General features: G+C 55.1%; 1 protein-coding gene across 1 annotated transcript; it reads right to left on the bottom strand.

The window, feature by feature from the left end:
* Nucleotides 1-4,886: 4,886 nt before the first annotated feature.
* SLC25A45 (solute carrier family 25 member 45) lies at nucleotides 4,887-10,046 on the bottom strand. The gene is given in 6 exon segments (XM_024749336.1): nucleotides 4,887-5,155; nucleotides 5,308-5,591; nucleotides 7,815-7,999; nucleotides 8,323-8,394; nucleotides 8,584-8,627; nucleotides 10,010-10,046. Coding segments are annotated over 6 exon segments (891 nt in total).
* Nucleotides 10,047-14,484: the final 4,438 nt, after the last annotated feature.

The following is a 14,484-nucleotide window of genomic DNA, read 5'->3' as shown; positions in this document are numbered from 1 at the left end:
GTCATTTTTATGCTGTCTTGTTTCTTCTCTTTTAATTCTTTTATATATTTAGATCTTTTGTGCATGGTTATTTTACATTCTGTATCTGATAAATCTAACATCTGAAATCTTTGGAGGGATAAATCTGTTGCTTTTGTTTCTCCTGAATCCATGGTGGCTCTTTTTTCATTGCGGGTCTGGTCGCTTTTTTTGTCGTGGGAATTTTTTTATTGGTTGCATTTAATCCCTGGAAAACCTGAAGATCCTGATTTGGGGGCGCTCCTTTAGAAAAGCCTGTAGTTACTCCTTCCAGACACAAGGCGGCGCTACCATCATGATAAATTAGTTTCTGGCGGGGGAAGGTGTCCCAGAGCTGAAGGACAGTGTGGTAGCAGGTGCCGTGGTTCACAGGAGCCCATCTTATTCTTAATTTTTTTCCCACCACAAGGAGAGGCAGTTTTCTTTGTAGGTTCCCTTTACTGGTGGGTGGAGGTTTTCTGGTCTAGTCTTTCACTAAAGGTATAGCCCCTTCCAGGATCTTGACTTAATTTATCAATCTTGGGTTCAGCTACCTTAATGTCTGGGCCAAAGTCTAGTCTTCTGTGTGTTTCTTTAATCTTCAAGGTTGCAGTGTTAGCAGGGCTGCACAGTTCCAACACGCTGTTTACGCTCACTTCCTTGTTTCGAAGGGGTCTTTGGGAAGTTCCCTTACTTCTTGCAAAGTTAGCAATGGTTTTAAAATCATGTTTTAATGGTTTGGAACCTAGTTGCTTTAGACACATGTAGCCCTCGTGTCACTATACATGTAAATTAGGTCTCCTGCAATTTCTCCTACTGTGATCGGTGCTGTAAAAATAAGTATAACATTTGACGACACGAATCCAATGAGACGCTATTTAACATGTTTGCCCAAGTTATAAACCCTTTATGTGGGACTTCCCTGGTGGCTCAGTGGTTAAGAACCCGCCTGCCAACGCAGGGGACACTGGGTCGAGCCCTGGTCCGGGAAGATCCCACATGCTGCGGAGCAACTAAGACCATGTGCCACAACTACTGAGCCCGCGTGCCCCAACTGCTGAAGCCTGCGTGCCTAGATCCTGTGCTCCGCAACAAAGAGAAGCCACCACAATGAGAAGCCCACACACCGCAACAAAGAGTAACCCCTGCTCACTGCAACTAGAGAAAGTCCATGCACGGCAACAAAGACCCAACGCAGCCAATAAATAAATAAATGTATTAAAAAAAAAACAAAACCTTTACGTGTGACCCCCAGACACCACCCCCATTTTCAACCTCAGAGCAGGTTCATTTACTATTTCCTAGCTCTCAGGGACTCCTCTCTGAGTCTCAAATAATGATGACCTCTAATAACATCTGTTAATTCCTTAAAGAATTTAACAGGCGTATTCTGAGCCCCTGCTGATGTACAAACATCTGGCTTTTTAAAATACCTTCGGCCATTTCCTGCCTGATCTCTGTTTGTCTTTCCATCCTCCTTTCCAAGAGGAGTGAGTTGTTTTCTCACTAACCATGCCACGCTTAACTCTCACCTCACTGCAGCACAGTTCTCCGGGCCCTACTAGCAGCCCCTGCCATAGGCCAGTGGAAGCAACTCAGGCCTGGGACTGCATGGCCCGAGGGGTGCCGGACATTCTCTCTGGTTCTAATGAGGTGCATAAAGAAAACGAGCTCCAGCCCCTGCACAGATGCCTCTGGACAGAACCAGAGAGAGGAGACAGAAACCCATGCCCAGCAGTGCAAAGGCAAGCTTACAGGCATCATTTCTGCCCCCAAAAGGATTTAATTAAAACAAAATCAAAAAAGGATTTTAAAATGTTATTCTCTTGCTAACTGGTAATGTGGTGAGAAATAACAAACTACAGAGGACCACTCTGACCTACTGATCCCTCCTTGTCCCGTTTCTAAGAGCCACCTTCTGTTTCACATGCATACTGCTTGCTCCCTTTGAACCAGCCACCAACTCCCCTGAGATGTTCCAGTGACTGCTCCCCAGCACTTCTGTGTCCGGCCTAAAATCCCTGGCACCGTGGTGGTCCTGGACTGGCCACTGGGGCCCAAAATGGACCAGTTGGAAGGGATCTCAGAGGAAACTGGGGCACAGAAAGGGCAGTGACTGTCTCAGACAGACCCTGTTCTTTCACACCAGGAACGTAGGCTTCCTAGATCTGTGCAGGAGTTGAGGCCACCAGAACTGGAGTCTGAGTCACTTCCATCAGACTCATAACTTCCTCAGCTAGAATAGGCAGTGTATTTCTTCTATTAGAAGCATCCAAGGGCTTCCCTGGTGGTCCAGTGGGTGAGACTCCATGCTCCCAATGCAGCGGGCCCGTGTTTGATCCCTGGTGGGAGAACTAGACCCTGCATGCCACAACTAAGAGTCCGCATACCACAACTAAGAAGTTCGCCATGTCTCGGGGCTTCCCTGGTGGCGCAGTGGTTGGGAATCCGCCTGTTAGTTTTAATTTTCATCTCTCTAATGATTAGTGATGTTGAGCATTCTTTCATGTGTTTTTTGGCAAACCGCATATCTTCTTTGGAGAAATGTCTATTTAGGTCTTCTGCCCATTTTTGGATTGGGTTGTTTGGTTTTTTTTGATATTGAGCTGCATGAGCTACTTGTAAATTTTGGAGATTAATCCTTTGTTGGTTGCTTCATTTGCAAATATTTTCTCCCATTCTGAGGGTTGTGTTTTCATCTTGTTTATGGTTTCCTTTGCTGTGCAAAAGCTTTTAAGTTTCATTAGGTCCCATTTGTTTATTTTTGTTTTTATTTCAATTTCTCTAGGAGGTGGGTCAAAAAAGATCTTGCTGTGATTTATGTCATAGAGTGCAGAACACCATTTCTTAAACTTTAAAGTGTGTAAAAGTTACAGGGAGAGCTTTGTACAATGCAGATCCCCAGGCCCCAACCTCAGAGATTCTGATTCTGTCAATCCAGGGTGGGGCCTGGGATTCTGCATTACTAACCCCCTCTAGGAAGTCCTCATGCTACTGCTCCATGGGCCACTCTGGGATCACCCCCGACCTCGAAATGGGCAGACCCTTACCTACTGTGTTAGTTCGGGTGAAGGCTACAGAGACGTCAGAAGGCAACAGCCCGGGGTGGACAGTCAGCTGTGCTCCCAGAGTCCCTGTGTTCCAGGTGCCTCCTGTATCCTCAGCAGTGGCCCCCAGGGGTCACCATTTCCAGCCAACAGTCAGGAGTCTCCTTTTAAGCAAGCAATGGGCAATCTGCAAGCGTCACTTTTGCTCACATTTCTCTAGCAAGAACCCAAGCACAAGTTCCCACTGAGGGGAACGTAGCCTCGCTCTGCAGCCACATGCCCTGCGGACACGCTATGACGATGGAAGCAGGGAAGAATGCCACCATCTGTGACACACGATCCAGTAAACAAGAGCTCCGAGGAGTACGTGGGGAGGCTGATGCTGTATGTCGAGCCCGCGTGAAATTGAACTTAGGTGACTCGTGGGGGACTGTCACAAGCCCCAGGTCGAGCAGGGTAGCAGAGCAACGAGGCTCTGGAGGTGGAGGCTCAGATGCATCCAAGTGAGCTGTGTGACATACCAGCCGTGCGACCTGGGGTGGGTTACATACTGTCCCTGAGCCAAGGCTGCCTCCTGTGTAAACTGTGATGATAACACCGTGATGCTTGGAGTCCCAGTAAATGGCAGGAATTCCAGGCGTTCAGGTCACCATGAGGGGGGCCGAGTTTGATCTCAGACCACATCAGGACACGGGTGAGTACAAACTCTGCTCACTTTATTGCCAATTAAGTGAACAATTTCAGCCAGTTTTTGATTCCCATTTAGCAGTTAAGACAGGTAAAGAAAACAAGTGCCATTGATGGGCAAGGCAGACACTACTGCACTGGAGACCCCGAGAGGGGCCTGGACAGGCAATGGAGACAGGGGTGTGGTGATTGGATTCGGGGCCAGAGGTCGGGAGTGCGCTTCATTTAACGAGCACTTACTGGGCTGCTTCGAGCATTGGGCTCCGTGCAGGGAAACGATCAGAAGTATGACCCCTGACCTCAGAGAGCACCCAGTCTAATTGGGAAGCTGAGAAGTAAACCCACAACCATAATAAAGCACAGGCGAGGGCTATGATCAAGGCAAGGGGGCGAGCAGAGAGGTCTGCAGACCCCAGAGTCAGTTCCGGGCAGGAGGGGGTGAGCAGAGGAAGGGCTCCAGAAGACAGCGCTCAGCCTGGGTTGGAGCCGCTCAGCCCCAGGGATGCGGGAGTCACCCTGCAGGCACTGCCCACTGCTGGCCCAGAGGGAACGGACCTTCTAGGTGGGAGGCGAGGGCACAGCTTGTTCAGGGACCTCAAGCAGGACTGGGCTGCCTGAGAACAGAGGGAGAAGCAAGCTGGGGGGAAGGGGAGGCCAGGAGGAGGAGGAGTTCGGGCTTTTCCCTGAGGGTGACGGAGCCACTGAAGGATTCTGGACTAGAGGAGACCGGGCTACCCTCAAGTCATGCGGGGAGAGGTTTGAAAGGAAGTGAAGGGGGAGGCTGGTGAGACTGTGTCACCGGAATCCAGGGAGCTAGGCGGTCAGCACCGGGCAGCTAAGCAGGAGCTCTGCGAGTGTGCGGACTGGAATGTCACCAGCGCCACTGGCTGTGAGTTTACTTCAGAGACTCAGGAAGCAAAGGAATCAAGGCACTTGCTAGGAGGCCCACGCCAGCCTTGGAGTCCGGGGGAGTCCAGGTCCCCAGGCCTCCAGCTCCCCGAGGCGTCTCCCCGGCCCCCTCTGCGTGCTGGAGGTGCCTTGATAAAGAGGGGCTCAGCCTCTCGCATCAGAATCGCAAGCTGGTGCTTTCAACTTGGCCTCCAATCGGGGCAGGTGGGCGGTGGTCTCACTGGGGAGCTCGTCACCCAGCCAGGCTCATCCCCGGGAGTGGAGGAGGTAGTTGTAGCTGAGGAAGGTGACGGCGTTGACGGGAAAGGCACGGGCACTGTTGATGCTGAGCCCCTGGAAGAAGACCCCCAGCCCTTCCCGCCGGGCGCTGCTCACCATTTAGTCCAGCAGCCCCTGGTGCACCCTCTGCCTCAGCCCCGCCATCTGCATCCGGGACTTGATCACGTCTAATGGGGTGGCTGTGACCCAGGAGGTGACGCCGGCAAAGCCCCCTGCCACCAGCACTGTGCCCGAGCCTGGGGTAGAGGAACTGGGGGTGAGAGGGGTCAGACTGAGGAACGAAGCATCCTCCCGCATCCGCAGGCTCCCTCCCCATCCTGCAGGGCTCAGTCCAGCTCCCCTTCCCCACTCCTCTCTGTCCTCCACCCTCTCACACCACTTTGCTTACTGGGGTTCTGGCCATCCGGTGTGAATTGGCGACACAGCCATTCATAGGTGACGAAATAGATTCCCAGGGTGGGGTTGTCGCGCAGCGTCAGGGCCCAGGCTCCCCGGATCAGCCCCTGGGGCCCCTCGGCCTGGAAGATGGAGGCCGCGCAGTGCACGGGCCCCTGGTACTGGGGTGGGGGGCTCCCTGACTTCCCCTTGGGCTCTGTCTGGTTTTGTAGCCAGACTTTGATGAGGTCAAAAGGGGCCAAGCAGTAGGCCTGTAGGGAAAGAAGCATGAAGGGCCTGAGTGGAGCTTTGGACGGGAACAGTCCCTCCCTCTGATCTTAACGGGGGGGCGGGGCGGGGAGGCAGTGGGCAGACAGGGCAGCATCTTCCTTCAGAATCTCCCCCGCTCTAAGCCTCTCCCACGCGTAGTGGGGGATGGGCCAGAGCCCCCTCCCTTAGCATCAGGTCCCTGACAGCAAGGGACACTGCCCCTCCCCTCGGCCGAAATTGCTGGCATGCACGCGATGCTTAAGAAAGGGAGTTCCCTGGCAGTCCAGTGGTAGGACTCGGCGCTTTCATTGCGGTGGCTCAGGTTCAAAAAAAAAAAAAAGATTCAGTCTTTCAGTCTGTGCCCAAGAAACAGCAGGGGACTGACCCCTCCCCAGGGGTAAGGAGGGCACCTCAACTTCATAGATTCCCCCTTCCCCACCTCCTGCAGGACACCTCTCAGAGGTCCCTGGGTGGAGAAGCACCTCTCACAAACCCCCAAGCACTAGTGTCCCAGCAGAAGGTGGGTGACAGATTGGGATCTGTGGGTCCTTGAACTTTATCACCTGGCTGGGGCAGACAGGACACAGATTTGGGGTAATGTTGGTACTGGGGATGTGGAGGGAGGTTGTGGGGAGGGGCCGAGGTGTGGGTCAGGGACGCAACTAGGTCAAGGTCAGCTGTGAAAGTTCAGGTGAGAATTGAGGTCCAAGCTGAGGTTAGCATATCATTTATGGACTTATGTGGTTTTTGTTTTTTTCCTTCCGTGGAAGGTACACAAGCTCAGTTCCTCAGCCCTGGAGATGGCTGACGGCGGTGGAGGCTGGAGGTTGGCTCCGGTGATCTTTAGAGGGTGACAGTTTGCTTATTTCCTCCCCTGCAGGAAGGGCAGTGGGCTGGGGTCCCCCGCTGTGAGATGGCTTCCTGATGGCACCCTCCCAGCAGAGCCTGTGGGCAGTGCTGAGCTGAGGGCTGCTCCAGAGCGGTGAGCTCCTGGGGGTGAGAAAATGGCTGGGCGGGCTACGGCCCCTCCCCTTCCCATCCTGTGCCCACAGGGGCAGTGGGGACGTCAGACATTGCTGCTCTGTACAATGATGTCAGCCTTAGCTGAGTCAGAAGCAACTTTTGTACACAAAAGAGGTTGTCATTCCCTGCCCCGTGCTACAGAGTCTTCCTCGTCATCTCCACGTGAAAATACATTTTCCGTTCCAAGACCCTGTTAACCAGAGCCGTGCGCTTGGTGGCAAACGGGGCTCCAGCTGGTCCCTGGACCCCATCCCCATCAGTGACCCGACAGGCCCCAGTTCTGCCATCTGTTCTGCCTTCGAGGAGCCAGAGGGGAGGAGGACGTTGGAGCTGGGCCCGGCTGAGCCTGACTCAGGCCACTGAGCCTGGGGGCTCCTTCTCGTCGTTGTTTTTGTGGGGTGCAGGTCTCAGGGCTTGGGAAATATGCAGGCATGAGCCCCACACAAGGGGCAAAAGCAAAGCCAGGGCCGTTTGGGTCTCATGAATGATTAATTCATTTAGTGAGCCCTAACTCTGTCCTTGCTCTCTGCCTTGGGATGTATACAGGAGCATCAGGGCAGGTGTCGAGCAGAGGGTGACCTACGGCACTGGCTGGATTGTGGGATGGAGCCAGGCGCACGCCCTCTGCCTCTGAGCTCAGGCCCTCACTTAGCTGGGGATCCCCCTGGTGCCTGGAGGCCCCTCTTCCCTCCACCCCAACCCTCGAAAGCCCAGTCCTTAAGCACTGAGAACAAAGACCAGAACCAAATGATTAGAGTCAGTTAATGATTTTAACACCCTGAGCCTCTCCCAGCGAGATTTGTGGACAGGCCCCAGGTGAGGCTCACAGATGGAAGCAGACCCCTCCAGAGGTGGGCAAGCCCTGCCAGCCTCAGAGGATGACATCAACTGCTCCTCCATCATGTCCTCTTGGCACTGTCTCCCCCCCACCCCAGCTCTCTCTACCTTTTTTGCCCCCTCTGTTCTCCATGACCCTCCCCTCCAGACCTGCAGCCTGGAAGGCCACAGCTCAGCCATCAGGGTCACAGGGAGCAGCCAGGAGCAAGCCATTCTCCCACAGCAACTCGTGTTCCCCTCAAGAAGGCCTGGGGTCTGCAGCCGTGGGTGGCCAGAGGGGGCTGGGAGGGAAAGGAGTGAACTGGCCATCACTGTGCCTGTGCCTGTGTGTGACCACGAGCGCGTGCGCTTGCCCCAGTGTGTGCACGTACCCCCGCGCTGCCCCCTCACCTGCAGGAACCCCCTGTGCAGCTGCCTATGAAGACGTGCGTATAGCTGGGCGGCTGGGCCCGCCGCTCCTGGTGGGAGGTGGCTGTCAGTACCTGCAGGGCGCTGCTGTAGACCCCGAACAGGACAGAGTTGACCACAGCTATGCTGGCGATGGGGAAGCTCATTCCCTTGACGAAGCCCAGGGGCTGCAGAGAGACACCGGATGCTAGCTGGGAGGGTGCTGTGCGAGCCTCACCCTTGCCCTTTCTGGGCCTGGCAGGGCCTCCTCTGGCTGGAAACTGCTCCTGGGCCTGGCCACAGGGAGGAGGAAGCGGCCTAAGGCTGGGGGGTGGCCTCAGCTCCACTTTGGGGGCATTTAGCTACTGCTCAGCCCCCCAGTGGCCCCAGATTTGGGTCTTCTTTCTCTCTTCCACGGGCAGAGCTCTGTGGGCGGGGAGGGGAGAAGGAAGCTGGCACCGACTGCCCAAGGTCTCCCGCCCCAAAGCCCCCCAAAAAGCCAGCCAGCCACCGACTCGTGGCGGTAGGTCTTGACCATACAATCAGTGATGCCCCGATATGTGGTCTGGGTCTGCAGCTGCACCTGGACAGGGAGGACAGAGCAGGTGGACAGGCTGGGCATCCTGCCCAGCTCATCCCTCGGCCCCTCTGAGTGGGCTGCCCGCAGGGCAGGAGAAGCGGGAGAGAGCCTCCGTCAGCCAGGCCCTGCTCTCTCCCTGATGTCTGGTTCAGGCGACGTCTCTCATTCCCCAGGTGCCTCCCCTAGACCCACCTTCACAGTGTCAAAGGGGTGTCCCAGGACCAAGCCCAGAGCTCCTGTGGTGACAAGAAGGTGCTATGAGTGAGGACCCTCGGGCCAGGCCGAGGAAGCAAGTTTGTATCCAGAGGGGAGCGGGATTCAGGCAGGAGAAAGCGGGGCAGGGCTTGCCTGCCAGAGTCCAGAGAAACGCCAGCTGCCCCTTGCACCCTCCTCCACTCCAGGCACTGGGCTGGGAAGGTGTGGGGACAGGGGACAGCGGAGACAACGCTGGCCCTGCCTGGAGGGCGCACAGGCAGAGGGGAGGAGCCAACCCCAGACGCCCAGTGTCCTCGCCCAGACCTGACACCCAAGCATCTTGCTGACTTATCTAACTGGGGGGCTCCGGGGCTCCTGCCTCGCTGCCAGCTCTGTTCCCTCCTTCTGCTGTCCAGGGCAGGGCCTTGTTGCAGGACTGGCCCTACCAGCGCTCTGCCCTGTAGCCGGCAGTGCAGAGCTGGGGGCCCTTAGAGGAGTCTTTTTTTTTTTTTTTTTTTTAATTAATTTTTTTTTGGCTGTGTTGGGTCTTTGTTGCTGTGCGCGGGCTTTTCCAGTTGCGGCGAGCGGGGACTACTCTTCCTTGCGGTGCGCAGGCTTCTCACTGTGGTGGCTTCTCTTGTTGCAGAGCACGGGCTCTACGCGTGCGGGCCTCAGTAGTTGTGGTGCACAGGCTCAGTAGTTGTGGCTCGCGGGCTCTAGAGCTCAGTCTCAGTAGTCGCGGCACACGGGCTTAGTTGCTCCGCGGCATGTGGGATCTTCCCAGACCAGGGCTCAAACCTGTGTCCCCTGCATTGACAGGTGGATTCTCAACCACTGAGCCACCAGGGAGGCCCCCTTAGAGGAGACTTACTGGCACCAGGGGAGAAGGGCCCAGCCCCCAGTGTCTCCCCACCTCCTGGTCCTGCCCTACATAGCGGATGCTGGTCCCCGACCTTTCGGTGAGGTCACAGCCCCGGGAGGCAGGTTCGGATGTCTCTTTCTCCAGAGAGAAATGTCACCTGGACGCTGGACTGGGTCCACAGCACAGCTGGCCTCAGGGCACGTTGCCGGGTAGGGCAGAGGCCCAAAGGGGAATGCGGGACAGCAGGTGAGGTCAAAGGTGAACTTCCTTTCTGAGCCCCGGAGAGTGGCTCCGGCAGTGCAGGTGAGTCTGGGAGAGCACTCAGCACGGCACCTGGGCACTTGGCAGGTATCCAGGTTGTTGGGGGGCAGCCTGGGGACTGGGCAGAAGCACCCGCCTCTCCTCTCCTCTCCAGCAACTCCCAGGAGGCTCCAGGACAGCTGGCTCTGGGTGCTCCAGGCCACCAGGACTTTGGCTTCAGCTCCTCCTACGTCACCCACCTTCCCCAGGAAATGACATGTAATTGGGGTTACTATGACAGAAGGAAGAAAAGTGTCTCACCAGAGATGCAGCTGGTCACAAACTCCTCCACGGGCATTGTCTGGCAGGGGTGGGCACTGGTGGCTCCTGCAGAGGGGACGCTGGTGAATGTGTAATTCCACCCTCCCCCTGACCCTGGACTGATAATCTGCTACTAATGTTTACCCCTGGGTGAGGGCCCAGTGCCAAGACCAGGACGGGAAGGGAGCCAACGCAGGCGGCCTGGTGGCCTGGAGCTGTGCGGAGCGTGAAATCTCACAGGGCAGGGAGGATGGCCCACGGTGGCCTGACCCCCCTTGCCGGCCAGCAATGGCCTCGCAGTGTGACTAGGCCTGGCAGCTGGGCCCAGGCCCTGGTGGGACCCCTCCAGGGCTGCCTCAGTCAGCCAGGGTTTAAGGAGCAGGGCCCGCGGCAGTGGGGCCTGGCCATGGGGAGGCAGGCCCAGCAGAGAGGAGTGACTCACCGGGGCCCAAAGCCGCCTTCTCCAGGGGTTGTTTACGACTGACTCCTCCGCGTGTGTCAGAAACAGCCTCCCTCGCCTTCCCCTCCCCATGCCTCTTTCCGGGGGAAGGCTGGAGACTCGGTGTACAAAGGGTGGTGTGTCTGTCTGCCTGGGGGTGACCAGGCTATGACTTCCCACTTCTCTTCGGACAACAACCCAAACTGACAGGACAGGGACCTGAATCCCTCCCTTCCTCTCTGCTTCCTTAGACCAACTTCCTCTGTCGCCAGTTCATTAAATAAGTGCTATAGCATGAATGATTTTTTAAAAAATAAATTTATTTATTTTTGGCTGCGTTGGATCTTCGTTGCTGTGCACGGGCTTTCTCTGGTTGTGGCGAGCGGAGGCTACTCTTCGTCGCGGTGCACGGGCTTCTCATTGCACTGTCTTCTCTTGTTGCAGAGCATGGACTCTAGGCGCGTGGGCTCAGTAGTTGTGGCTTGCGGGCTCTAGAGCACAGGCTCAGTTGTTGTGGCACACGGGCTCAGTTGCTCCGCGGCATGTGGGATCTTCCTGGACCAGTGCGCTCGAACCCGTGTTCCCTGCATTGGCAGGTGGATTCTTAACCACTGGGCCACCAGGGAAGTCCCAGCATGAATGATTATTCCACTCACCCTCTTGCTCTGAGCTGAGTATGGTTAAATACAGTTACTCTTTGTTTTGAAAATGCTATTTTGTATCATTTAAACATTTGTTCCCACTTTGCTGTACACCAGAAACTAACACAACATTGTAAATCAACTATACTTCAATTAAGAAAAAATTCATTGCCTCTTTTTATAAATCAGATGATTGCTCACCTGTTGTGTCTTCCGTTAAGTGTCTGGTATTTTTATTTTTCCTACTCTGTCATCTTTCTCTGTTCCAGAAGGGGGGCAGTGTACATGGAGTGGAAGCAGCATAGGCTTTGGCACCTTCTAAACCGGGTTCCAGTCTCAGCAGCCCCGGGCAGCCTGGTGATCTGTGACCAGGCACACACTTTGAGGTTCTCTGCTCCCATGTCATTTGGGAGGCTTGGGAGGTCATTAAAGGGGGTTTCCAGGTGTTGGTGTTGTCGAGGAAAATAATCGATACACAATGTATAACAGGAATTGAAAAGAGTTTTATTTGAGCCAAACTGAGGACTAGAGCCCGGAAGACAGCCTCTCAGATAACTCTGAGGGACTGCTCCGGAGAAGCATGGTTTTCAGCACAGTTTTATGCCTTGTCAGAACAAAGAACATCAAACAAGTCAGGGAGACATTCCTTCATGGTTTCAAAAAAACAGATCAGCACGTACACAGAGAGTCAGTATGGCCTTGGCGCCTGGGAAGTGAGACTTATCATCGAAGGAGCACCAGCATTGGTGTCCCAGGAAGAGAGGCACTTAATCTTCTATTTATTTATTTGGCTGTGCTAGGTCTTAGTTGCAGCCTGCAGGATTTTTAGTTGCGGCATGTGAACTCTTAACTGCGGCACGCGAGATTCAGTTCCCTGACCAGGGATTGAACCCGGGCCCCCCGCGTGGGGAGTGTGGAGTCTTAGCCACTGGACCACCAGGGAAGTCCCTAATCTTTATTTTTAATGTGGACATTCTTTGCTTCTGGTCAATGCGCCCTTTTCCCTAATGATTAAAGCAGATGTACAGTGTATGTTTGATAGGCCACAAACAGGCTGTTCCAGTTAGCATCAAGTTCAAGTTAACTCAGGTATAAGCCATAACTCAGGTATGAGCCATATAAGCCATAACTCAGGTATGAGCATTTCTTTTGTTAGTGCCCACGTTCAGGACCACATCATCCAGGCCACGTTTCTGACTTTCTCTGGCAACCTCACATTGATTCCTATGATGTAAGGCCTGGGAGACAGCAGTGGTGGGGATGTGGTGGCAGGGTGGGATGCACACGTGCTACCGGAACACGGGGCAGGACAAGGGGGCAGACCCGTGGATGCAGGCAAGGTGCTGACTGCAGGTTTGGCTGCAAACGCAGAGAGAATGGCGGCGTACAGATGTACCACATTCTTCACATCAACAGCCATAAAATATTCCGTCAGATTTCTATTCTCAGGAATGCTGGGAAGTTGGGGCCTGGGGTGGGGTTGAGGAGGAGGGGGTCTTCTCTCAAGGGCACGGAGATCCAGGGCTCAGGCACCACTGCCCAGAGAAAGCTGTGAAGTCCCCAAACGTGTCACCAACCCCTGGAGTTGCCTTGACCCCTCCCTTTCTCTCAACCTCACCACCATTCCGTGAGGAAACTGCATTCATATTACCTTCCAAACGGATCCCAAATCCAACCCCTCCTCACCTCCTCCACTGCTACTGCCCTGGCCCACAGCCATCATCACCTCCACTTGGATTCCTGTCCACAGCTGGCCTCCCTGCCCCCACCCTGTCCCTCCCACCCACCCACTTCCCCTTCCAATCTGTCCTCCACAGCAGTCAGATGACACAGTTGAAACTGAAGTAGACCATGTCTCTGCCCTGCTCCACACCCTGCAATGGCCCCATCCTGCTCAGACTCAAAACCAAGGCCTTGCAGGGACTTCCCTGGCGGTCCAGTGGTTAAGACTCCACGCTTCCACCGCAGGGGGCACGGGTTCCATCCCCGCTCGAGGAACTAAGATCCCGCAACCCACATGTCGCCATCAAAAAAAACCTAAAAAAAACAAAAAGCCAAAGCCTTCTTAGGCTCCAGGTGTCCTCGAGGTGCCACCCTGGCTTCCTTCTCTTCTTCCAACAGGCTCCCGCCCCCAGGCCTTCACCCTGGCTGCTCCCTCCTCCAGTCGGCCTCCTCTTGCCTGGGCTCAGACATTGCCTGCGCAGTGAGCCCACCCTAACTGGCTCGCTGAATACTGCCATCTGCCCCACCTGCCCAGCATTCCAGGTGCTCCTTCCCTGGTCCAACCCTTTCTTTCACTCATCACCTTCTGACACACTATGCAATTACCTTGTTGTCTGTCTGAGCAGGGATCTCTGGCTGTTTTGTCCACTAATGTTATCTTAAAGGCCTAGAACTATGTGTGGCACAGCGTAGGCAATGAAGGAGAAATGAATGAGTGGACAAGTGAGGGAACAGCATTAGTGAGCTGCCCTGCAGCCAGCCCTGGGTCTCCAATTCTCTGTCCCCATCTCCAGTGGGCCCCAAAGAATGTAAAGTCCTCCAAATACCTCCAACCTGCCCCTCCAGATCTCTTACAGCTCTTAGTTTCCCATCAAATGCCCAAGGACCAGCCCTGCTGCTGCTTCTCCTCTCCCGCTGCTGCCAAAGCAGAACACATCCACCCCCACCACATTCTCATGGGTAGACAGGTTCTAGGAAGCAGGGTTCCATCTCTGACACCCTCCCCCTAGAGCTGCCCAGGGCCCCTAGGGCTGCCCCCAAAGACCTTCCCGAGTACTGGTCTCTCGCAGAGGGCTGGGCTGTTATCCTAGCTCTGCAGCTCATTCTCTCCTGAGTGATGCTGGGCAATCCCTCTGTGGGCCTTTACTGTTTGCAAAAGTAAAGGACCAGCCCAGCAGATTGCTGAGTCTAAGGCTTCTTGGCTCTAAAGGCCTTCAGGCTGCCCTGTCACTTCAGAATGGGTCCCACTCTCTTCTCTAATCCCCCCACACCTCTCCAGTTCAAGGGAGACCCATTGCCACTCCCCAGAGGCTGGCAGAAGGGCAGCCCCACCCCTGACTAGCTCTTCTCCAATCCTCCAACAAGATCCACCAGCTTGACCCTCTGTCTGCCAGAGCAAAGCTCTGATCTTGACATTCTGTAGCTCACGACCTCCAAAATGGCCTCACTGTCTGCTAAACACACCACAGCCCTACCCCTGGTGCTCATGCCTGCCCCCCAGCCCCCCCCAGGTGCACCCCACCTTCCCACCTGCTGTGCTCTGATGGCCCAGGGCTTCCCTGGTGTCCTAACCATGCTCCCACACCTCCTGGTACCTGGAATGCCTTCAGGAATCTCTTCCAGCGCCGCTCCTCGCTGGATCTGGGTTCCAGTCTCCTCACCACCACCACACA

The sequence above is a fragment of the Neophocaena asiaeorientalis genome, unplaced genomic scaffold (assembly GCF_003031525.2).
Source record: "Neophocaena asiaeorientalis asiaeorientalis breed wild unplaced genomic scaffold, Neophocaena_asiaeorientalis_V1.1 scaffold43, whole genome shotgun sequence".
NCBI classification, from domain to species: Eukaryota; Metazoa; Chordata; class Mammalia; order Artiodactyla; family Phocoenidae; genus Neophocaena; species Neophocaena asiaeorientalis.
This window is presented reverse-complemented; position numbering and strand designations above follow the sequence as displayed.